Source organism: Anser brachyrhynchus (genome assembly GCF_964034855.1).
Source record: "Anser brachyrhynchus genome assembly, chromosome: 17".
In the NCBI taxonomy this organism is placed as follows: Eukaryota; Metazoa; Chordata; class Aves; order Anseriformes; family Anatidae; genus Anser; species Anser brachyrhynchus.
The window spans coordinates 2,908,043-2,931,141 of NC_137710.1; the positions used below are offsets into that span (position 1 = coordinate 2,908,043).

Genomic DNA, 23,099 nt, shown 5'->3' on the forward strand with positions numbered 1-23,099 from the left:
CACAAAGTTCAAGTTCTGAGAGACATTTTGTAGGCCCAGTGCTCCTGACAGACTTGTTTATCAGCAAGCAGTTCAAACACTCGTTTATTAGGCAGAACATTTCAACACAGATATGTCAGTGTTACGAGATTTTGAATTGCCACATTCATGCAACAGTATTAAAACTTTTTTTTTGTCCTGTATTTTACAGAGGGAAGTTTGAGGTACAGAGCAGAACTCCATAGCAAATACGTGGCCCAGTCCCAAAGATGATTTCTGAAAAGGTGAGGCTTAAGGCAGCTCTTGTGCCGTGACAAGCTTGTTGGTCAGAACTAAGGGATGTTAGAGAAATGAGTTACTAATGAAGTCTAGTAAGGAAATTTATGATTCTAGGAATAGAAATAATACTGGATAAGGCAAATGGATGGTCACATCAAGCTGAATCACCGCAATACCTGTTCTATTAGAAATCAAAAGAATTGGTTATTTTCTATGGTGTGGAAGTTCTCTGCCTTACTTAGAATTAGGAAGTTTGTGGCATAGTCTGGAATATTTTTGCTTTGTTCCCCTCAACATCTCTCTGCTTTGCAATAGTGTTCATTTACTTGTGTCTAGAGTATCTAAGGATGATGACAGAACCAACACCAATGTAGGTCACAATGCTTTACATGTCATTTACATGGTATTCTTTAAAAAAAATAGTTGAAGCAGACAAGAAAGAAATCTTAATTTGAAGTACTCAGATATACTCCTTGAAACTACTGTTTCCTAGTGCAGTAGATTTGATCTCATTCTTTTCTCAGAAAATATTTTTTTCTATTGTTGAAAACAACTTCTGGTTAGATTTTTACTGACAGAGGCATTGAAAGACTTCTGTAGAAGGCCAAGTTTGACTTACAGAGTTACCATAAAAGCTTTCACTGTTGTGTAAGTGACTCCAGGTACTGCTTGCTACCTTCTTTCTCTTTTGGGCGTGACAGAACTACTCCACAGCATTCATTTGCGTGAAAGGCAGCCTAAGATAGCATTATAAAATACTACTCTGCTTAATGTGTTTTAATTCTTAAAAACACCAACCCCCCCAACACAGGTGTTGCCTCACAACAATCGGAGCATTTTCAGTATCTCCCATCAATGCTCCAGGCCATGCCTGAGCACCAGATTGCAAAGCAAGGAGGAACAATGATGCTGTGATTTTCTCACTACATTCATTGTACTTGGGAAAACGGTTACCATCAGAAACCAGGAATGTAAACATTTCCGCCTCATCCCAAGCAAAGTTTCCTTAAGGGTCTGTCACTTAGTTTCTGTGGAATCATACATTTAAAACTGTTTTGCATTGCTGTTTGTAAACTATAGAAATACTGTGTATGCACAGCAAGATTGATTGTGTGCTGGTTTTTCCCTGCACAAAATCAGAGTTGAACTATAACATCATGTGTTACTAACGCTGCATAAGTAACGCCTAGGTCTTGATCTGTTCCTTAAAATCAGATTTATCTAAAAAGGAACGTATTTGTATTTATAGTATTGGTGCAGAAGTTTTAGTTGTTTTAAAGGGAGACTCAATAGCCTTAATTAAATAACTATCAAAGTAGAACTGGGTATAAATAGAATTTTTGAATTCGTCATTACTACAGCAGCTCTATGTCTGATTCAATACTCTGGAAATTATAGGAAAGCCTGCAAGAGACGTGCAGGTGAGAAGGATTTCAACAGTCCAAAAATAAGTGTATTAAAATAGACTGCTCAACTGATTAGGTTCTGTTGAAGTGATGGTGTTCCCCTGCATTACAACCGAATGACTGCTTTCTTGAGTCTGCTGTGCCACTTTTAGCATTCACAGTATGATTAAAGATTAGAAAATGGGAAGCTTTTCATACCGCAAATCCAGCTTACTTTACCTGTGACCTAAGAGATGCATAAAAGTGCTTTGAACTCACTGTTTCTGTCCATCACTCCTATTCCCGTTTATCGGGAAGGGCTTTGGAATTTAACAGTATTGTGTTTTGTTGTATTGCTAGATTCATATTTCCTTCAAGGAAACAGTACCAAAAAGGACCTACTGACTCAGACCTAGCCAGTAAATAAATTGCATCTCATCTCCCTTTCCAAGCCAAAAGCATCTAATTTTAAGCTCACAAACTCCACCGTTGCAGCTTTAAAACAAGCATAATTTCCTTTCCCACTAGCAAAAATAAATAAATCACTTCTTAGAATAAATTAAGGATCAAGCCACCTTCTACAATTAAAACCTTAGGACTGTAACAGTGTACCCATTTTCTTCCTTTACCCATTTTACAATTCTCCATTCTGAGCTACAAACTAAATGGGATAAATTCTTTTATTTCCAACCCTATTTACTCATTGTTACACACACCTCTGCACTCTAGAGCTAGCTGAAACAAAGAGTCAGTCATGCTCAATTAACTTAGAAATGATTCAGGGGATGAAATCATGGTGGAGTTCAAAGCTGTGGTTTGATGTTGCCACTGATTAGTGCAATTACAGAAGGCCACCAAAAGGGCGTAGTCCTGCAACCTTCCTTCATCTCACTCCACTCTTCTCTCCATCCTGTAGACTACACCAATCAAATGGCTACAGAGCAAGAGGTTCAGTGAAAAAACATAACAAGAAGTGTATTTTTTTCTTGATGGGGTAGTTTTCTGTTGGATCCAGTCACTGAACTGACTTACCCCGAGGCTGCAGGAATGCTAGACCTAATGAGGGAGATGCAGGCAGGAGGAGGGAGCTGGCCCCTTCAGCAACAAGCTGCTATTGGCCCTAATTAGAGGTAACATCAACCCATTCTCTGGATCATTTATGCATGAACACTAGCAGAGGTGGCAGAAATCCAAATTTCTTTCCAAAGAGGCTTGAGAAATCCGAACACTGTCACAAGGATACTCATGAAACATTCTGCTAAAAATGCACTTCTCTATTTTCTGTAGGAGGACTGGTAAGAAGAAAAGGTGCTCAGAGTACCGTACAACACTATTTGTACGTATGGAGCATGCAGAGGTGCTACCCTCTGCATTGCTCTTTCTCTAAGCCATACTGAGAGCTTCACATGCAAATCATCACTGCATTTGTTCCTGTTATTGTACCAGCACCAAATCAGGTTATCACAGAATGCAAATTATGGTAGATCTGCATTAAAAATAACTCATCAGACGTAGCAGTTGTGAAAAGCAAATTGAGAGGATTGTTAGTAGTCCAAAGCACCAGGGATGTTAAGGCAAACTTCTCTGCAAACCTCATCTAACATAAAACAAAGTTTAGTTTCTGCAGATAGAAGTCTTCATCTTGCCTAGAAAATTATATAATCATTTCTAATTTCCTTAATCAAGAAAAGGTTAAATATCTACTCTTGCATCTAAACTCTAAAGTAAGCTATAGGATGGTAGGTTTTACATAATGAGAGATGTTCTAAAAACATTTAGAAGTTTATTTCAGTCCATTCTATCCAATGGGATATAAATTTTTTTGAAAGCTCAGGAGGGGTGAAATTAACCCTTTTCTTCACAAACCCTTCCCAAGCACAACACTGGAGCTCTTATTTAAGCATTTTAAACACTGTGAGACATGACTGGAACGGAAATAACTTAAGGTACATTAACACCCAGCAAAAAGGCGTTTTCAGATTTTATCTTAATGCCGTTCAGGCTAACCCTTTTCTTAAGGATCACCGCTCCCTTCTCACAGCATGAGCGCACGCAGCTTTTTCTGTGTTTTTGACGGTGAAGCAAGCCTACCTCGCAGCAGCCCGGTCCCGAGCGCTGCCTGGCGGGGAGCAGAACCCCCTGGTGGAAATCCGCAGCGTGAGTTACTCGGAGGGAAAGCAGCTCCCAGCCCTCAGCTGCAAGCAGTTAACCTATGTCCTGCGGCACACAGCTTTAATAATGCTTTTAAATGTTTTTATCCTATCTAATGCAGCTGCGGATATTCTTATCACCCACATCCTACCACCTCCCCCTCCCTTTCTCCCCCAGTTCTTTTAAGTTTGTGTGTCGGTGTTTTGGTATTAATACACAAAATGATTACAGTGGTGTTTTCAAAGGTAAAATGAATTGGAGTTTAGCTGGAATCACTTCTGTCTTAAAACAAGGTTAAAACCGTGTTTTCTGTGTTTGGAGGTCTATAGATATTTCTGAGACATATTTACTTCCATATTTCAATAACGTGCACTAGGGTTTCCAGGCATCTGTGATTTATACAGTCCTCGGAGGCTTTGCTTGAGACACCAAGAGTCTCAGATTGTTTGCATCCCCAAAGAAGATTTAGAAAAATGAGCTGATTTTCTTTTATGTCTCTGTTCTGTCTTTCCTGGCGGACTTTTATAGACTGGATGGATGATGTGTTTTTTTGTCTGATGATTCTCTCGTAACATCCATTTATCTTGTACAAGTACTCTGGCCTCAACCGTACAGATGTACACGTGCATTTAATTTTAAGTTTGAGTAATCTTAGCTGAAAGGTCAGCGTATGCATACATCTTTTCAGGATTATGGATTAATAACGCTCTGGGTTTAACAGACATCTGGAACCCACACTTCAATATATAACCTATACAACACTTCTATATAATAATAAAGTTCAATCATCTGCAAATAGGGAGATGTTAGAGAAAGATTACATGATTTTTCAAGATTCTGCAAACAGCTGTTGGCAGATGCAGAAAGAGAAACTCACTACCTTAAACGCCGAGTTAGAACTCCATCCACGAGACAAGTCCTGCCTTTATCCACGTGTCACAGCTCATTAAAATAGGGGTTTTTCCAAAAGAGATGACCTGCAAGGCCCGCAAAGTTGAGTTTTAATGCGTTTTATGACAATATTTAAAACACTGATATAGTACCTAGAATGTCATTGATTAGGTAGGCAAGGGGTGACCGGGTGCTGGATGAGCATGCTCCTGTCGAGTAGAAGCAGACAGGGACAGTGAAATGTCCCATTTTAAGGAAAAGCTCGGTCCCCACGGAACTGCTCCACATTTGAAACTTGCTGCTGGGATTTGGACTGGCTACATCAGAGACTGGTTGCTTTTGCTGGCCCGGGTGAGGTGACACCGAGCCAGGACCGTACCGAAGGTAGAAGGAACACGTTTAACTCCTCACGTCGCTCTCACAAGCTCCTAACGCCGCTCTCACGAACGCCACCCGCCCAAAGCGAGCGGAGGAGCCCCGTCCGAGCCTCCAGCCCCTGGCCCTGGGTGCAGGGGCTCTTTCATGTTCCCTCTGGGGAGGCGAGGGATGTCGCAGCAGAGGTGAGCAACGCTTCCAAGCCTGGAGGCTGTTCGGAACGCGCAGCCTGCCCCTGCTCTTGCCATCAGATGGTCCCGATATTTGCTCCGCGTCACCGCAGGGACGGGAACCGGCGCTCGGGAGAGGAAAGGCTCCGACAATGCCAGGAACCGGCAGCACCCCAGCGGCCACACCGGGGGGGGGACGCCCCCACCCGCCGTGCGAACCGCGCTTGTTTTGGGGCTCGGCTCCCAGAGCGCCCACATCGGGGCTGCCCTTTCCGACAGCAGCCCGGGGGCACTGCGGGGGAACTCCTCAACTCCCCCCCCCACCGCCTCGGGACCCCCAGGACCCCCTCCCGGTGCTCCAGGACCCCCCTCCCGGTGCCCCGGCCCCATTGCGAAGCCTGCCCCCCCCCAGCAGCCGCAGCTCCTGGGACTGGATGCCGAGGCGCTGGCAGGGCACATCGCCGCCCCCTCCCCGCCCTCTTTCTCCCCCCTCCCGCCTCAAAAAAAAAAAAAAAAAAAAAAGAAAAAGTGCTGGTGCAAAATGACCAAACTTCGGGAGAGCCCCGGCCGGCTTTTGTTTGCCCTCCTCCCAGTTTGGGCCAAAAAAAAAAAAAAAAAGCAAAAATGCCGGAGAGGAACTGTTGACAATTAAGTGATGAGACTCCCCCCCCAAAAAATGGAGGCAGAGAAAGACCCTGGAAGAAGACTGGTGTGTAGCCGCCTGCTGCCTCTCTCCTTTCTGCGCCTTTTCAGGGATTTTGCGGGATTGTTTGCGGAGGGGGCGCTGCGCCCGGGGGGGGTGAGGGCGGGATTGGGATTATTTGGGGTTCCCATGGGCAAGGGTCCCTGGGACTCCGAAACCCACCTGGGGAGGGTCTGGGGGGGGTGGGGGTGCAGTGCCTTGCCCCCGGGGCTTTGGGCTGAGCAGGGGGGGAGCAGCCGGCTCGCAGCGTTGCATAATGCGCCCTGCTTTGAAACCGCGCCTTCCGGCGTGGCTATGGAAACCCCGGGATTATGGAAATACCCCAACCTGAGCGCCGGGCTCCGGGACGACCCCCCCGAGTCCCCCCCCCCCCATCCCCCGGGGTCTTCCCTTACCCACGTGCGGCGCAACAACACCGGCACCGCCAGCAGCAGCAGCGCCCCCGCAGCCCGCACCTGTGCCGGGGATGGAGAAGGTGCTGAGCGCCCCAAAGCCGGGGGGGAGCACGGAGGGGGGGGGCTCGGTTCCCGTGTTCCCCCCCCCGGTTCCGAGCGCTCCCCCCCCCCCCGCTTTGTGTCTTGCAGCGAGCCCTGGGCAGGAGGAGGTACGACGAGGACCTCTCGGACGTGGAGGAGATCGTCAGCGCCAGGAGCTTCGACCTGGAGGAGAAGCTGCGGAGCCGGGCGTACGGCGGGGACTTCGTGCGAGCCATGGACGGCCGAGGTACGGCCCCGGCCCCCTCCTGTCCCCGCTGCCCGGGGCTGCAGCCCGGACCCCCCCCCCCCCGCCGAGCGCTGCCCGCCCCGGGGATGCGACTGAGGGGCTGCTGGTCCCCCCCTCCGAGCCCTCGGTTTGGGAGCGGAGCCGAAAATCTGGGGGGAGAAAACGTCCCCTCCCTCCCCTAGAGTTATTTTGGAGCGAGCTTCCTAAGCTCCTTTTAGGAAAGTTAATGTGGTGGAGAAATTAAATAGCTATCTTAGTTAGGAAGGTGTTTGTTTAGGAGATAAGCTCAACTCTGACCCCGCCACGCCACCACCACCTTCCTCTAAACAAAACACAAACACCTATTTTTTTATAGCTCAGAAATGTTAATTAATTTTCCAGAAAATGATTGCGTTCTTCCCTCACTTTCCCAACACTCCAGTGGTTGTCACTGCTACATGCCAGCTCTAATAGAATCCACAGCTTCCCTGGCTCAGCAGCCCAAAAATCTTTGGGTAGCTTTCCACTTTCTGTGGAACTTGGAAATAAATGAGTGTCTTTTGTTATTTTGTTGTGGTCTGTGTCTGCTTTGTTCAACCCCAGGAGGGATTTAAATGCTTTGTCGGGGCATTACGAAGAATGGGTCTGCCTTCATATTTGCTCTGGTTTTATTTTTACTGTTGGTTTATATTTCTATACATCTAGAAGTTGAATTGAATTTAGGACAGTGACAATGTTTGGTAAGAAAAAAGTCAGGTTATATGAACACATGGAGTTGGTTGAGTGATATTTATTTTCATTTCCATGGTTTTGTTTTTATTTTAATGATAACTCTCCTTTGATTTTTTTTTTTCCTGCCAGGATTGTGGGTTGAAGTTTTTCTTCATGACGCTGCAAAGCAGTGGTGTGGTTTTGGGGCTTGAATGCAGTTTGTCATACCTACTTGTTCTCTGGGCTGCTGGGCCATGTATCTCTCTCTGCTTCTTCTGCTGTTGTTGTTCCTGATGTTTGTTGACTTTGTCTTGAATGAGTGTCCTTAAAAATAAAGAAGCTTGTGGTTTATTTATTTGCTTAACTAAAAGCAGACTGGTTTTAAGGTGAATACATACTAGAAATGAAGACTTATCTACTACAGAAATATTTAATTGGTATCTTAGTTAAATGGGGTATTAATTACACTTATTTGCAGACTAGTTGAAATAAAGTTTCTGTAATGTTTTTGCAAAGGGGTAATCAGAGTGCTCTGCTTCAGTAACTCTAGGTAGGAATATTACATCTGCTCTTGTCATAATCGTGAACTGAATGCAGGGAGGAAAAGTTTGTAAAAAGAGAGGGTAATCCACGTGTAGGCATGGGAGCTGAGCCTCTGTTCCCTCTGCTTTTTCTGTTCTGAGTCTTTCTAGTAGAGAAGCATCACCAATACACAAGCTCGAGCCTGTTCTCGTACTCTCCCAGGTAGCGCACAGGCTGGTGGCTGAATTTGGAGAAGTTAAACCACTTGGGTGTACCTGACTCCAAGACATGAAATGTAGCATGGCTTTGGCAGTGCCATAGTTTACTTGCTGAAGATTCAAGGATTGTTTTCCGTTTTGAATGTCTTTAAAAGTCACTTTCCTGTAAGAAAGGAAGAAAAACAGAACTAAAGAAACACAACGTGGCCGCTGTAAAATTCCTTTCCTTTCTGTGACCGAATGCTCCAAGTGGAGTGTGGGGTTTTGCAGGCACTGCTCACCCAAATCCCTGCCTTGTAACTTCCTAATCCCTGAGTCACCACTATTGTATCAGACTACAGCATAAAGAAATCCCCAGGAAAGGCCGCGTCTGTGCAAAGCAACAAGGTGATGCTGATCAGCGTTAACATACCAAACTTGTGTTTAATTTCCAGTTTGCTTGGGTGCTACCCTGTGACTGCCCCACCAAAACTATTCAATTCCCCACCTCCCCAAGTGCCAGCAGCTGTATAAGATTTCCGTACAATGGCTCCTGCAGTTAGGTTTCTGATTAATTATGAAAATGTCATCTGTGGAAAGCAATAATAACCCTGGCATAAGAAGACAACGTGTTCACAGAATCAGAGCTTTGTGCTGTGCTCAGATAATGCTCACAACTTTCTTTTCCCCTAAATAAAAATGTGAAAGCTTGAAACGTATAATGTAGAAACTGAAGTTTAACCTGCTTATTTGCCCTAAAAGTACTAGGCTCATCCACAGTAATTTAGTTAGGATTATTTTTTAACTGTTAATTTGGCATTTCGTTACAACCTGGGTGTTTCACGCCAGAGCTTAGTTTACAAACTGACTGGATTCTGTTTTATATGCATCAGTGAACAGGAAAAATAGAGAGCAGCTGGGAGAGTATTGTCTGTCATTTGGTTTCCGGTTCGGACCTAAAATATGCGTTCTCTTTATATTTTTCTTTAAGTGATGGTAGAGGCCTTTGGTGAGCAAAGAAAAATGGGGAGCGTTTCGAGAGAATGCAACGTGAGGTGCCGATGCCATTGTAATTGATTTTGGATTCTTTTTAATTCCTTATCCCCACAGATTTTACTTTTGAGTATGTGCAAAGAGAAGCTCTCAGAGTTCCCCTTATCTTCAGAAATAAGGATGGACTGGGAATTAAGTAAGTTACAGCCAAATCTTGACGATTAATGAATGTTTTTTATAAAATAACCATTATGCTTTGTACTTGTATGTGATATCTCTTGATGATCTCAAATGTATTGCATTTAGTCAGACTGTCAGCACCTCTGAGAAGGGCAATGATTATTTCCCACCTATAAACAAGCAGATAATGAGTTCTATAAAATTTAGGTGTATCCAGTGTGGTTCTACGCAATCAAAAATAAGCCAGTGATAAAATTTAGGAATAAAATTCAAATGTTCTTGCTTCCATTTCATGTTGTAATGACAGAACGATGTCCCTTCAGTTTTTGACTTCTGAATTGGTTTCTGCATTACAGGTGGAAAGTCAAATGGTGCTTGTCTTTTCCCATGATAATTGTATCTCTTCTGAATGTTACTGCTTTATAAATATTTAATAGCGTCTAATTAAAATGTGGTATTATTAGAGTCTTTTTGAGGTTGCATTTTGTTAATATCCAGTCATAAAGGATTTGGTGTTTTAATAAGTGACTCCTGTAAGGTGTTTTTTTTTTTTCTCATAAAAATGACAGGGTCTAAGAGAGAAATGCTAAAATGATGTACTTAATCAGTCTCTCAATCTATAGTTTAGATTAATGTCCTTTGGCACTTTTTGGAAATTTTGACTGTGTAACTGATTATATCTGAAGGATCGAAAATTAATTTTGTGAAAGAACAATTGCTCACTTTCAGCTGGAACACCTCAGTCTGGTGAACTGAGTCCCAATTATTTAATAACTGGATGTTAACAACTTCAAGCCACCCCAATGTAACTTAAGGAGAGGGAGAAAGAAGGAAATAGGGTTTGTGGTAGAAGACAAGGGCATATCCTCTTACTCTAAGAGCAAATAGGAGCCACTTCTGCTGTAATAAAACAGTTTTATGTGTTGAACTCTGAACGAGGAGTGCTTAATAGGTACTCAGTAGTAATTACAGTAAGCGTTACTTGGTCGTACCATGATGTTGTATGGGAATATTTTTTTCTTTGGTTATTAAGCCTAGCTGTTTCTCTGTTTAGCACTGGATGCTCAGTCTAGTTTCTTGTTTAAAAAAATAATGCAGACATTAAGATACCATCTCTTTGTTTGTTTCCCTGCTGGTTTTTTTTTTTTCCTGCTGTGTTAAGAGCCTCTGTTTTTCTGACCTCCTTTCGGCTTCTCGGCTGGGCTCGGCAGTGAGTTGGCTTTTTTGTTGTTGTCGACGGCTGTTGCTACTTTGGTCAGTATGTTTCTTCACCTGATGCTCCTCTTGGAGGAGTAATTCGAAGGACACATCTACTGTGGAAAATCATATCTGAGAAAACTGATCTCTCTGTGTGCATTGGTTTTAGCCTGCTGCTCCTAAAGGACAGGTGGTAGAAGCTTCAAGAACTTCTTTTGGAAGAAGCCATCAGCTCTTCTCTGAAACTAGGGAGTGGTCAGGAACCAGAGGCAGTGCGACTTGTTCTCAGGTCTGCACGGAGCGCTGGCTCTGGCATCTCACAGGCAAGCTTTGTCTCCGCACTGGCCTACCAGTTGTTGTGTCCCTGTTGGTGTGTATGGCTGCAGGGACTCTGAAGCTGAAGGCATTGAGCACCATCTGTGCTCTGAGCACCATCTGTGAGCCTTAGTTCTCCACCATCCTCAAATTAAGCACCTGTTCTTTAGTCAAGTTTGAGTGAAGCCATGGGGTCATTGGGTGTGCTTTCCCTTTTGCTCAGGATTCTGCCATCATCTTGAGGGTGGCTTTGGAAAACTTGTGGACCTGGAAGTTACCTGTAGAGTTACCTTGTTTCTCAGTGTCTGTAACAACAAGATGTAATATCTGTTTCTTCCTGATAGCTCACTGTTCAGGATTCTGTAATGAGGCAATTCCACCTCAGACGTTTCAACATCCAAGTCTCAGCTCACATCGTCATTGGCTTCCCTATTGTTTTGGTGTCCAAAGTCTGGAGAGCTGCCACCTGGTGCTCCCCTCCATATCCAGCTAGCTAGATGCTTTCACTGAAGCATCCTAGCATGATTCTGACTTTCGGGGAGTAGTCTTTGGTCGTGATGTAGGAGTTCAGAGACTCCTCAAGGTAATCAGGTCTTGTGATCAGTTGTTTTTTTTTTTTTTTTTCCATGTCTTGGCTTGCTTTTCTTCAAGATGTGTTTTTTTTAGATGTGGTTAAAGTCAGTCTTCCTGTTCCTCTTCCTGGAAGTCATCAGGAGTTGTTGTTGAGACCTTGAAGACGTGAGGGCTTTGGCTGTGTACCTGTCCCTTCTGCGGTCATACACAAGGTGTATGGACAGGCCAGCTTACAGGTGTATTTTGCTGAGACCCAAAAATGGCTTTGCTCAAATGCTTGTGCATGCGCATACACAGCATGAATGTATGTATAGGTGTTCAATCCTCACAGATGACCACTGAAAATAAACTACCTTTCCTTGTAAGTGTTTTCAAAGCAGTCCAATAAATAGCAGTTTTAGAACATGTGCTGGACGTGAAGAAGTTACAGGACCATCACTCTCCATTTTTCAGCTGGAGTTTTGCAGATCTGGCAGTTAAGATAATACATTTTTGGACTTCAGAACTGTGTGAAGATGGGAGAGGAATAAATACGAAGCCACAGTAGGAGTTTTGGAGTCGCTTTCCTGACCATCATACACTAACGCTTTGGAGGGTGAAGGAGCTTCAGTTTGGTGTGATGAGCTTAAAATAGTTTCAGCAGCCAGGCTTGACTAGCCAGTTTCTGTTTCCTATCAACTGCTGCTATCATCCTAATACTGTAGCTGGAGTTCACCGCTGGAGAAGGAAGAATAGGTGTACTGGTGCTTTTTTAAGGATATTTTTGATCAATTAGTATGTGGACAAAAATAAGATCAAACTTATCTGATACACGAGCTTTGGATGGTTCCTGCATGGGATCAGTGGAATTCTCCATTTCACAGTCAGTTGGCTGAATTGGTTTTATATTTCTGTTCTCTTCTGAGTCATTGACTACTGGCTGCTCTGGGGGATTAAAATGTTAGGATTTGTAGATCAGTAATCTCGTATAGGACATTCATGTTCTATTCTTTTTTTTTTAACTGAAATGAGCATGAATTATTAGTCTGAAATGTTGTTGTAAAGGAATTTCACACGCTTGGGTGTAAATGCCACTAGAGTGAGAGAAGGTTGGAAATGCGATTTATGTGTATTTTAAGTGAGAGGAGTGAAATGCATGAGCAGTCTTTCCTATTTGACACTCGGCAGGATAACATGATTTAATTTTATTTACAGTTCCACTTCTTACATGTATCTATCAAGGATAGCTGGCACGCAATATATACCTTATGTGGATATGCTGATCCATCATTGCTGTGCGCATTGTATTCCGGCGAGATCAAAATAGCATCGACACCTGCCTGAGTAACCGATCTGAAACCTTTAGTCTCATTATCCTGACATTTGCTGCTTGAAATAACAAGTGTCACAGTCTGCCATCTTCCATCACCAGGACGAGACTGAGTAGTTTGCCTTTGGATTCGAGTCGTTTGCTGATGAAACTCCAGAACCTTATGTTCTGCTGCAGGCTCTGGAGGAAATCATGCTTTTGTGGGTCTTGTCCAGCAGTACTGTCGCTTGCCCAGAGAAGGATGTGCCTATCGTATGTGGTGGATTCGGTGATCCGTGTATGTGTAGGGCAACTTTTGAGATGCAGTGGTCTATAAAAGCTGTGATATAAGATGATTTCTACATTTCTGATGTTTTGATTAGCTGATGATATGTGCTTCCACTTGTTTGCTGTTAAGCAGTCAGCTTGCATGTCTGTGGCTGGCAGATGTACAAAGCCTAGCTGAACAGTTTGGTTACTGTGATTGGAGGCACTCTGAAATGGCACAAAATAAGATGAATGAGGGAAAAATATAATGAAACTTAGAAAATTGCTTTCAAGTATATATATTTTAACCATTATGAGCTGTTACTTGTATGGCTAGAAGCAGAAAGGTCCACCTGTGATCTATTAGCAAAAGATAATTTGTATCTCTGAGTTTTTTGGCTGTTTCCATTCTTGTAACTCAGAGGGAGAACTCAGTTTGGAAAGATGTTGTCTCTTCTGTCTGAACAGCAGTCATCTTATGTTGTATTGTGGTTAATCAGATACATATGCTATGCAGAGCTCATCCTCGTTAGGACTTGAATAGGAGACTTTCTAGCAAATCTTTAAACTTTTAATAAAATGCAAGTTTGTACCAGTGCACGGTAAGACGTTTGCATTTTCTGTTTGTGGTAGCATGGTATGTGTATAACAGAATGCTGAAAGTCTCCTCGAATGCAGTTAAGTAGAAATCTCCAGGAGTGTGTGAGTGCACATGGAGAAAAGGGCAATTCTGTTTCTGAACCTCAAGACTGCAATTTCTCCCATAGCTTCAGGTAGGTATAATTGTTTCTGGCTGCTTTAAGTCGGTGGGTAGTTTGCCATATTGCATTTTTCTACCCAAAATGGTATATTTTGACGTAAAGTCAAGGCACCCTGCTATACTACTCTTCACAACTATTTTTTTGATATGAAATCTTTGGAAGCATTTACAGTCTTTTTACATGAGATTAATTTGCCTGAACATTGCATAACAGTGAGAAGAAAATATCTGCTCAGTTCTGCCTTGTTGGTGATTTGGATTTATGTGCAGAAAAACAAATGAGCTAATACTTACCGATTAGTATAGGACCGGTGACAGTCAAAAAAATTTTCTGCCATCACAGAACAGTAGCAAAGCAGCCCTAATTGTATAATAGGGAGTGTGGCAGTTATGCTGAGCGGGTCTGGAGATGAAGTAGTACAGTAATTTGTGGTCTCAGCAGCCAGCAGAATTGGTTCGAATCAAAGCTGGACCTCCCAAGGTAACCCAGCTGCAAAATGGGTTCTTGTACTTGAAACCTGCTGTGTTCAAGCCTGAAATTCTTCCCCTGGTGTTCCTTTTCTCTAATGTATGATACATCCTGAGATTGCAGAGGAAAAAACAAGGATATGCCAGGTGTGCTCTCCAAAGAGCTAAACATGTAATTTTACTGTTAGGGAGGATTGTGTTCTTCCAATCTGGGTAAAGTTTATTGTCAGCTGCCGCTGGAGCTCTCAGAGTAGATTTGTTTGTATGCATCTGGGGTTGTTCTCTATTTTGGTTCTTGAATTTCATTTTGATTTCTACAGATGTGAAAAAGATTGCCCACCTATACATCTGACATAAAATAAAGGCAAGCTTTGGTATTTGAACATAAGCCTGGCATATTGTTATTGCCCCCAAATAGTTCCTCCTTCCCCTACTTCTGCCTTCCTAGTGCCTGGATAAAAAGATGAGCCCTGAGTGAACCCTGAAGGTCAGTGGATTCAGGCTGTTTCATTCTGGCGAGGGAGTGAATTCCAAAGCTGGGGGGCCCTCGCAGCTAAATGCAAAGATGTGAGGGTTGGCAGAGACCTAACAAAAGGTATTGTCCAGCCTCTGCATCCCACCAGAGGAAGGTGATAAGGGTAAAAGTAAGTGAACAAACAAGATCTGGCAAATAGTTCTCAAGGTGCATGCATGACACTAAGTGTATTTTTTAACTTTACCTTTCAGTGTTTTCTTAATAGTAAAAACTCTAAATAAAATTTTGCCTATAGGCTCTATAATTCTGATTTCTAACTGAATTGTACTAGAAGTACTTGATAGTAGAAGCAAGCTGTTTATCTTCCACCCACGGCAGCGGGGCAGAATACCTAGCTGGCACTTCCCACAGGGCTGTTTCTCATACAATTCCTTCCTCAGCTTTTGTGCTATGTGAAGTTTGAACTACCCTCGTTAAGATGAAGTCAATCAACTTTAAAACCCCACTACTGTTTTTGTATTCTTTTTCCGTCCAGTCTATGGGTTGCAGACTTCTACTCTCTTCCTGACACTTAAAATTCACTCACTTGACGTATGTGAAACTCTAAGACCTTGCCTGTGTTAGAAGTGGTCTTATAAATGCATCGACATCAATGAACCAATTATGTTTCCATTTAATTTAGCTCTGAATTAGCCTCAATTGAATTGAGCAGCAACTTCCCTACCCAACAAATACAGTTGAGTTGTCTTCTGCCAGGCGAGGAGGTTTGGAATAGTCATTAAAACAAAGAGGCTTCAGTTCATTATTTTCAACGCTTTACTGTGACGATGTGACTTTGAACAAATGGGTTTACCCTTCCATGCCTCAGTTTGTGTCTGCTGGCAGATTTAGGGAATATATTTGAGGCATGGTGAGTTGCCTAGCAGAAACGAGTCATAAAGGTTTGGGATTTCATTGGAATCGCCTCAACCCCTTCCCATTCGTCCCACTCCGGTGCCGCCGGAGAGTGCTTGAAAAGACACCTCTTCTCCATGTTCGTTAGGAGTAGGGAAACTTTCATACATTTGCCAATGCAAGGATGTTGTGTGCCTTTAGAGCTTGCACTGTCCACACTTCAGTGAGGCCTTGCTTGATTCCACCTTCTGCATAATGGACAAAGAGCACTATACATTTATTTCTCTTTTATTGTGGTAACGAATGTGTAACCATACTTATCCTGACAGTATTTAACATTGCTTTCTTTGCTAATTACAGAATGCCTGACCCGGATTTCAGCGTCAGAGATGTGAAGCTATTAGTGGGTAAGTTATTTTGAATGCACTGGATTAACTCTATACAGAACAGAATTGCTTTGAAATACTTGTCCAGTTGTGTTTGTAGACATTTGTGATAACTCTCAGAATCTGGGAGAAGGCATGGAGAAGCAATTTGTAAATTAAAAAGGCTGGGGGAAACACTAATTAGTGGTGCTGACCACGCTCTGATCTCATGCTGGATAATTGGCCATTTGAAGGGGAGTGAATGCTTTTGCTCTTCTTAACAGGTGTCCTACGTATACTTTTGTGATCTTGGAAAGCAGCAGTTGCATTGATCGAGTTCCTTTTTTTTTTTTAATCTGGTGTAGAGTATCTGTTTGTAAAAGGTCTGATTGGAGCCCCATCACCTTTTGCTTGTGCTCTCCTCAGACTTTATCAGTGTCAGGCCAGGTCAGCGCGTGGAGGAAAGGTTGCTGAGAGACTGAGCACAAAGCTTTGCAAACTGCCTGTCTTTGATAAGACACAAAACAGAGGAGTGGTGACTGCAATCATCAAACGTTTCCTAGCAATTTTGGCAAAAGAAAAAAAATTTAAGGAAAGCTACATTTTGAGTAGGAGATTACACGGTATGTTTCTTTGAAATCTCCTTTTACTTAAGATGGACGTGTTATTTATGCTTTCTCTGAAATCATTGCTGAAAAGTGATGCTGCACTCTGCTAAGTCATCACCGTGAAGCTAGCTGAGCTCTGGATTTGTTAGCTGCAGTCTTTCAGAAACATTTAACTGCATTCTTGTTGCCTAGAATTTATTGTTATTCACTTCCATTTTGATAGGAGTTAGTCTTTTAAACTAGTCCAGTTGCTGCATTCTGAAAGAAGAATTTTTGAAAATTACTCTTGAGTTTAATAATCAATAGGGATATTGAGTCTGGGAAAGCTGTAGTTAAGAAAAACAAAGGAGAGGAACTTGTGCTGCATTTCTGCTGGCTGGGGTTATCTGTGGAAGAGAGGTTATCTCTGATAACCTTCCTTCACAAACAAAACTTGGCAATGTTGCTTAATTTATGGTCATTTTATAGGGTCTGGAAAATACCTCTCTGGGAGAAAATGTCAAAGTGATGTGGGAAGTGCTATTTAGCAGCATTTCTGTTGGTCAATCCGCAGTTAAATTAGGAAATAACATGAGGGTATCGGAAGTTCTAACTTCTATGGCTTTTCTAAATACCTGCGTGTGCACATTTGTAGATACTGAGTGCCTCTCCTTGCTGTGGGGAAGCCTGGTGCATGGCCCTCGTACGCAATTTTCTGTGGATTTGCCCCATAGCTGATAAGCTGCCATTTCTGTTTCTGAAACTGCCAGAGCTGAGGCTCTGAGATGTTTTGGAACAGCGTCGCGTTGCATAACAGCACTGTTTTTCCTGTATAACAGTCAAAGTGTGGGAGTTGCATTTCCTCAAGATTGATGTCCCCTGAAATATTAGGGGGTGGAGATTCCTGTGTACATGGCCAGCAAAGTGGGAGGATATTTATAAATAAAATTAGATTTATGAAACAATGGAGCAGAAATAACAATCATAATTAACTTTTAGGTTAAATTGAATGTAGAAGTGTGCTGTTTCTCACAGCTGGTTCAGCAATCCGTCCGTATGGTCTAGGCCAGATAGTGCACGTCAGGTTTTTTTTGTACTGTGTTTGGACAAACTCCATTTGGAGTCATTGTACTGAGCCTGTAATTTGGGCCGTAACATTATCACCTGCTGGTTTTTATATTTTTAATACAGTTGATGACTTCTGGCATCACAGGTGGAAACTTCTGTTTGTTTTTTTAAAGTCTAAAATGTTTGGGGAATTGACTGTAAGTTATACCTTAAAAAAAAAAAAAGGTTATTATGGGATATCGTCAGTCACCGTGGAATTGGTGCTATATGCAACTGCCACGTCGAGACTGAGAGCCAGTGGGTGCAATTCCCATCTCCATTCCTAATTTCTGAATTAGGCACTAATGACTTCAGGAAACACTGGTGAACAACCTTCATATTGAATATCATTGATCCTTTTTTTTCCCCCCTACTTTTGCCTTAATATGTGTTGAACTCCCCTTGTAATGTTCGAATAAAGCAGGTGAAAAATTCTGTATTTTATTAATATCTTCTGTGACTGTTGCTGCGTTTTTGGCAGACTCCTCAGATATGGACCTCCAGGTGGCTGTGTTTCTGAAATACAGGGTCTTCAAAAGTTTTTTCAATGCCTTGCTGAACCTGGAAGTGGAGTTATGTTTTGCAAATGTGGAGTGATCATAACTGTGTTTGAATGTGTGGGAGTTGATGGAGAACATAGCTTGAAGAATGCTGTGTTCCGTGTAAACTTGTTAGTGTTTATTTTTAAGTGCTCATCATAATAGTATGCTGCTGCTATTTCAGCTTATCATTTGTTCTCTATTCTTCTTAGAATCGGGTAAGTACATTTGCTATGGAACCTTTTAAAGAGGTGGTGTTGGATTTCTTTCAAAGCACATAAATTCCATAGAAAGTTACTGAGCCTTTGGTCTCAACTTTTTTTTCTGAAATCTCACAACAATCACATTATGAACAGAAAGTATCAGCTTGGGCACCTACAAGTCACAAGGAAATAATGACATTTGGTAGCCTAGATTCTTAAATTTCGCTTTGAAAACTCTAGTCTGTGGCAATAACAGGGAGGAAAAAAAAATAGTGATTTTTTTTTGTTTGCTCTTTGTACTTACTTGAGCACAGGTGTCCTTTTTTAAATTTCATCAGACTTCCAAAGAAACATTGCCATTACTTGTTGGCATTTTGTTTTGCTTTATTTTCATTGTTTAAAAAATGCGGATACCAGCTGTTACTTAGTTTGATAATGTTTATGACCAGCATGTTAGCACCCATGTATAATGTGCATGGACAAAACACTCTTCCTGTACAGTAGCTTTGCTTTAAAGAACAAACACTTGAAACTGCACAGTTGGAATAATAGTTATAACGAGACACCTACCTGATATGAAAGAGATCCTGCGTATTCTCTCAACCTGAAACAATGGATTCATTTCAGCAGTTGGAATTTGTGAAACGGCTTTGAGCCAAGGATACAAAGGGAGAAGAGGAATTACTGGCCTGCTTAGGAACTTGAGACAACTCTTGAAAGAAGAAAACCTCTGTTGTAATTTAATAACAACTAGGCTTTATAATTTAGTTGTCTAAGGTGGATCTGATTACCAGTTCTGAAGGACATAATGTCATTGTCATCTCTTCATAAGTTGACTTAAAATTTGACAGTCATTGGCCCTCCTAACATCTCCTTAAACATCTACCCCATCTGCACTAAATGTTTGAGCATGGTTCTGCAGGCTCCTTGTTTTCACTCATGCCATGCTGGTGTGTTGTGATGCTAGCAAATGCACAGGGCTACTTAAAGAACAAGTGCACAGCAGTAGCTAGTTAAGTATTGAGTATTTTTACTTTATTCCAAAAATTTTGCACACTTGCAGTTTTTAGATCTGCATTGTATCTTCATGTCCTTTTGTATTTGAGACTTTGTGCCTTTTTTTTTCTTTCTTTCATATTCTCCTACTCCCTTGTTTTAAAGGCTCCTAGAAATTCAGAGAACTTAACCTTGTGGTCCATTTCTTTTCTGTAACTACAGCCAGTCTTCCAGCCTGTCAACCATGTCTCAAAGATACTCCCAGCCAGGGCTGATGATGAGACTCAGATGCTGTTCTTTTTCCCTGGCTGTTAGTCATGTAAAGTCACAAAACTTTGTAGAAACTCTCCAGAAGGGTCTTAATACCACTATATATAAAAAAAAAATTTAAGTTAGCTGAAGAACTGCTTTGGGGGAGTAACAGGTATATGAATTGGTAAGTGTTGGGGCAGCACAATAGATATTAACAGTTTTTCTTCAGACTGATTCTGAATGGCTCACCGCTCACGAAGTGCACGTGCCCAGAAGAGGCAGCTGTGCAGCCTGATATTTTCCAGGCCTCTCTCGTGTCAGCGTCTTCCACCAGCGGTGCTTCTGGGCCACAGCTGGGGAGGTGTCTGTCGTGGATGGGCAGAAGAGAAAAAGCATATTTCTGTAGCTGTATGTGCCTGGATCTCCAGACACACCTGTGTGAATGCTTTATGCCAATAGCACTAAGGAACAAGTGGTTAACCTCAACTGAGCAAGGAGAGAGGTAATGGCCTTATGCAGCAAGCTGTTTGAAAGCAAGGGCTTCTGTGGTGGCAGCTGACCATCGCTGGCCTTTGCCATCCCTAGATTCAGAAACCGAATGCAATTGTTTGCTTTAGCCTTGGATGTCCAAAGCCAGAGAATTCCATTTTTTCATTTTGATTTTGTTTTTATATTATGCTTTGTGGGCAACATATCATACAAAGAAAGGAGCACCGAGTAGTTCTGGAAGCTGTGACCCAAGTAAAGGAGAGAAAAAGAGGAAGCACACTCATACAGCGCCTAAATATAAACCAGTGCTCCTGGGTTCTGCAGCATACACCGCCTCATCTCTCTCTAGGCTGGAGCAGTCCCCTTGTAGGCGTAGCTTTGTGGGCCGGAATCTCTCTTCGTCTCCAAAGCTGGGCTTGCAATCCAGGCTAGTGACAAAAGGGGTGATTTCAACACATGCTGAGGATTTTAAGGAGGCGGGGGGAAGACTTTCAGTTATTGTGATCGCTGAGCTGAAGAGGTTAAAGTTGTGACCAGAGCGGTCACTTCTGTAGGATCAGCAGCATTGTTGTGTGGAATTCACCGTGCACAGCCAGGCATTGTGTCAGTGGGAACAGTGCAAGTACAGGACTTAGGCTGTTCATGGGGTGGTCTAACAACTCACGTAAACTTTTTTTTTTAAATTAACTCACTAAGGGTTTGTTAATAGAATTTAAAATATAAGTACAGGAGTAGCAAAGAACATGCAATCAGTCACGTATTTTGGTATTAATATCTGGTGTAGACCGAACCGGACCATTATGCTTATGTGGATGGAAAATGTTTGGTTCCCTTCATTTAGTTGCTTTGTTCTCCTCACAAGCTGTGTTGAAAGGCTTTGGTACTTTTAACTTGTATAAGGATCCAAGGAAAGCTGAAAGCAGCAAAGCTCTTAATTGTGATAAAAATTTGTGCGCTGAGGTATGGCAGTAACAAGCGAACACGACAAAGCTCTGAAAAGTGTTTCTGGCCCAAGGAGATGATGCACAAGGTGGGACCTAATAGATCACACCCATATTTGTTTTCTGTGATTCTGTCAGCTCTTTAAAGACCTGACTGTGCAGGCTTTGATCTCCAAGACCAAGGGTGAGAGGAAAACCAAGCCTATGCACATCCCTTTGCTTTCCTGTCACCAGCAATGACAGAGATCAATGTACTTGGCTGCCAGCAGTACCAGTAGGATTTGACAAGTGGGTTTTCTTTGTTTATTTGGGGATCCATTTGCTTTTTGAGGGACACAAACATGTTAGTCAAACTCAGCAATGTCATCTCTGAACTATTCCTCCCTCTAATCCCTGCTTTCTCAGGTCTAGGAAGAATTAAGCTGCTGCCATCTGGGTGCAACTGGCAACTGCATGAAGCCATGCTGGGTTCCCTTCTGGGCAGAATTCAAGTTAGAAACTGGACTTCAGAGTTTCTGAATATATTTTTTTCCATCCAGTGAAGGTTACATTAGGGATTTTCCCACAGTCTGAGGTATCTACCAAAGTTGTTGAAAACTGAAGTGGTTTGCAGCAGCTCGGAGGGAGCCCTTTAGGACCTCCTAGGTTTCACTGGCACCCACTGACACAGAAGTGGGACAGCTCACATATAAAGCAGAGATCTCAATTCCAGTGGCATATTGCAGACTTTCAGAGGCTATCGCTCGATTTAACACACCGGCTTCATGCCTCTTAAACAGCATATTGTTTGGAAGGCGAGCTCCAGCCTGTGGTGCCAGGAGGGGATGTTGGGCTGCGGTTTGGTGTCGCCATCCCATTCCCACAGTAGACGGCGGTGCCGGCCGCGCATCTCGCACCCTGGGCGTGGAGCTGTGCTGGGAAGCTGGCAGGGAGCTGACCCCGCTTACCAAAAGCTATTTGAGCCTCATCAGCTCCTTGAGTTCCAGTGAACAGTTTGTATCGTGAAACTGAGACCTGGGGCAGAGCGGTTACAACCCCCCCAGCATGTCTGGCAGGCTGAAGATAGAAACTTGTCCCTTGAATTCCTGTGCTGTGCCCCTGCCAGACCATCGTGGTGTCAGCTAGGTCAGCATCTAGCTTCTGCTGCTGCTGCCCGGCACGTGCCCTGGTACAGCATCTCTGTCCCCTGTGCTGCCCATTGGCACTGCATCTAACAACACATTTTTTTTTGGCCTTGCCAATTAAACAAGTCTAAATCGGTGTCCTGCTCTTCTCTTCCTTCACTCCCTACTTGCTGGCCCGGGCTTTGCTCTTTTGTGCAATGAGGTGCTTCACAAAGCTGAACCGGTAGAAACCTAACCCAGCTGTCTTCCTCCCTCACAGAGAGGGGGAGAAACTTCCAATTTTTTTTCTTTTTCCCTCTGGTTTAGCTCCCAGCACTAAATGGTGCTGGGCTAAAACATGATGGGTGCAGCCACCTGCCTCCGTGGGGAGCTTCCCCCGAGTGCCTGCAGTGAGCCTTGATCCCCAGTGAGGGCTTCTGGGCACAGAGTAAACAAAAAGATGGCATTTGATGCTCCCTTCCTATGTTTTTTTTATTGTTGTTGTTCTTAGAAATAAAAATGAAATATTATAACACCGGCCTATGTTTAGCATGTCCGCTGACTTGCCATTTTGGAAGTCGAACCGTCTCTATTTTTAGAGCTGAGCTTCCTGTTTGATCTCCCTTTAAGTTTGTCCTTTGCCTAACACAGTAAACCTCTCTTTATAAAGAGAATAAATGTCAGCTAAACTGGGATAGTTTTGCTAAAACAGTCATGTTGGTGTCCAGAAATAAACAGCAGTAAATCCACTTTGAATGAATGTTATAATAAAAATTAAATCTCTTTAAAGTATGGTGTCCCAAGCCCTCACGGGGTGCGCTGGGTGGGACGATGGAGCTGGGGGCGCAGGGCAGCTGTGTGCAAGCCTCCGAGCTGGATCCTTATTTCCCTTTGTTCTTCTGTGCCCTCTGGTGGATCTCAGAGCCCTGGTATGTGTTTCTTTTAACTTAATTTGTGTTTATGCTGGTTCTGAAACGGGGGGGGGAAGGCAGATAATAGCTCCGTTCGAGCAAGGGCTCTCTGCTCTGCCTCTGTCCCTTCC

General features: G+C 43.0%; 1 protein-coding gene across 16 annotated transcripts in view; it reads left to right on the forward strand.

Annotated features, from left to right (window-relative positions):
* The first annotated feature begins 172 nt into the window (after positions 1–172).
* Positions 173–23,099, forward strand: part of KDM2B (lysine demethylase 2B) — a 110,415-nt gene continuing 87,488 nt past the window's right edge. For 3 of the 16 annotated variants that reach the window (XM_080559472.1, XM_080559451.1, XM_080559456.1), the window contains exons 1-4: positions 5,754–5,939; positions 6,518–6,656; positions 9,176–9,254; positions 15,836–15,882. In XM_080559472.1, the coding sequence (XP_080415598.1) occupies positions 5,886–5,939; positions 6,518–6,656; positions 9,176–9,254; positions 15,836–15,882 (319 nt within the window). In that variant the 5' untranslated portion in view covers positions 5,754–5,885. Of the gene's footprint in view, positions 264–5,753; positions 5,940–6,119; positions 6,409–6,517; positions 6,657–9,175; positions 9,255–15,835; positions 15,883–23,099 lie in introns of those variants that run through there. The other 13 variants (XM_080559450.1, XM_080559461.1, XM_080559468.1 and 10 more) reach the window with 7 other exon arrangements.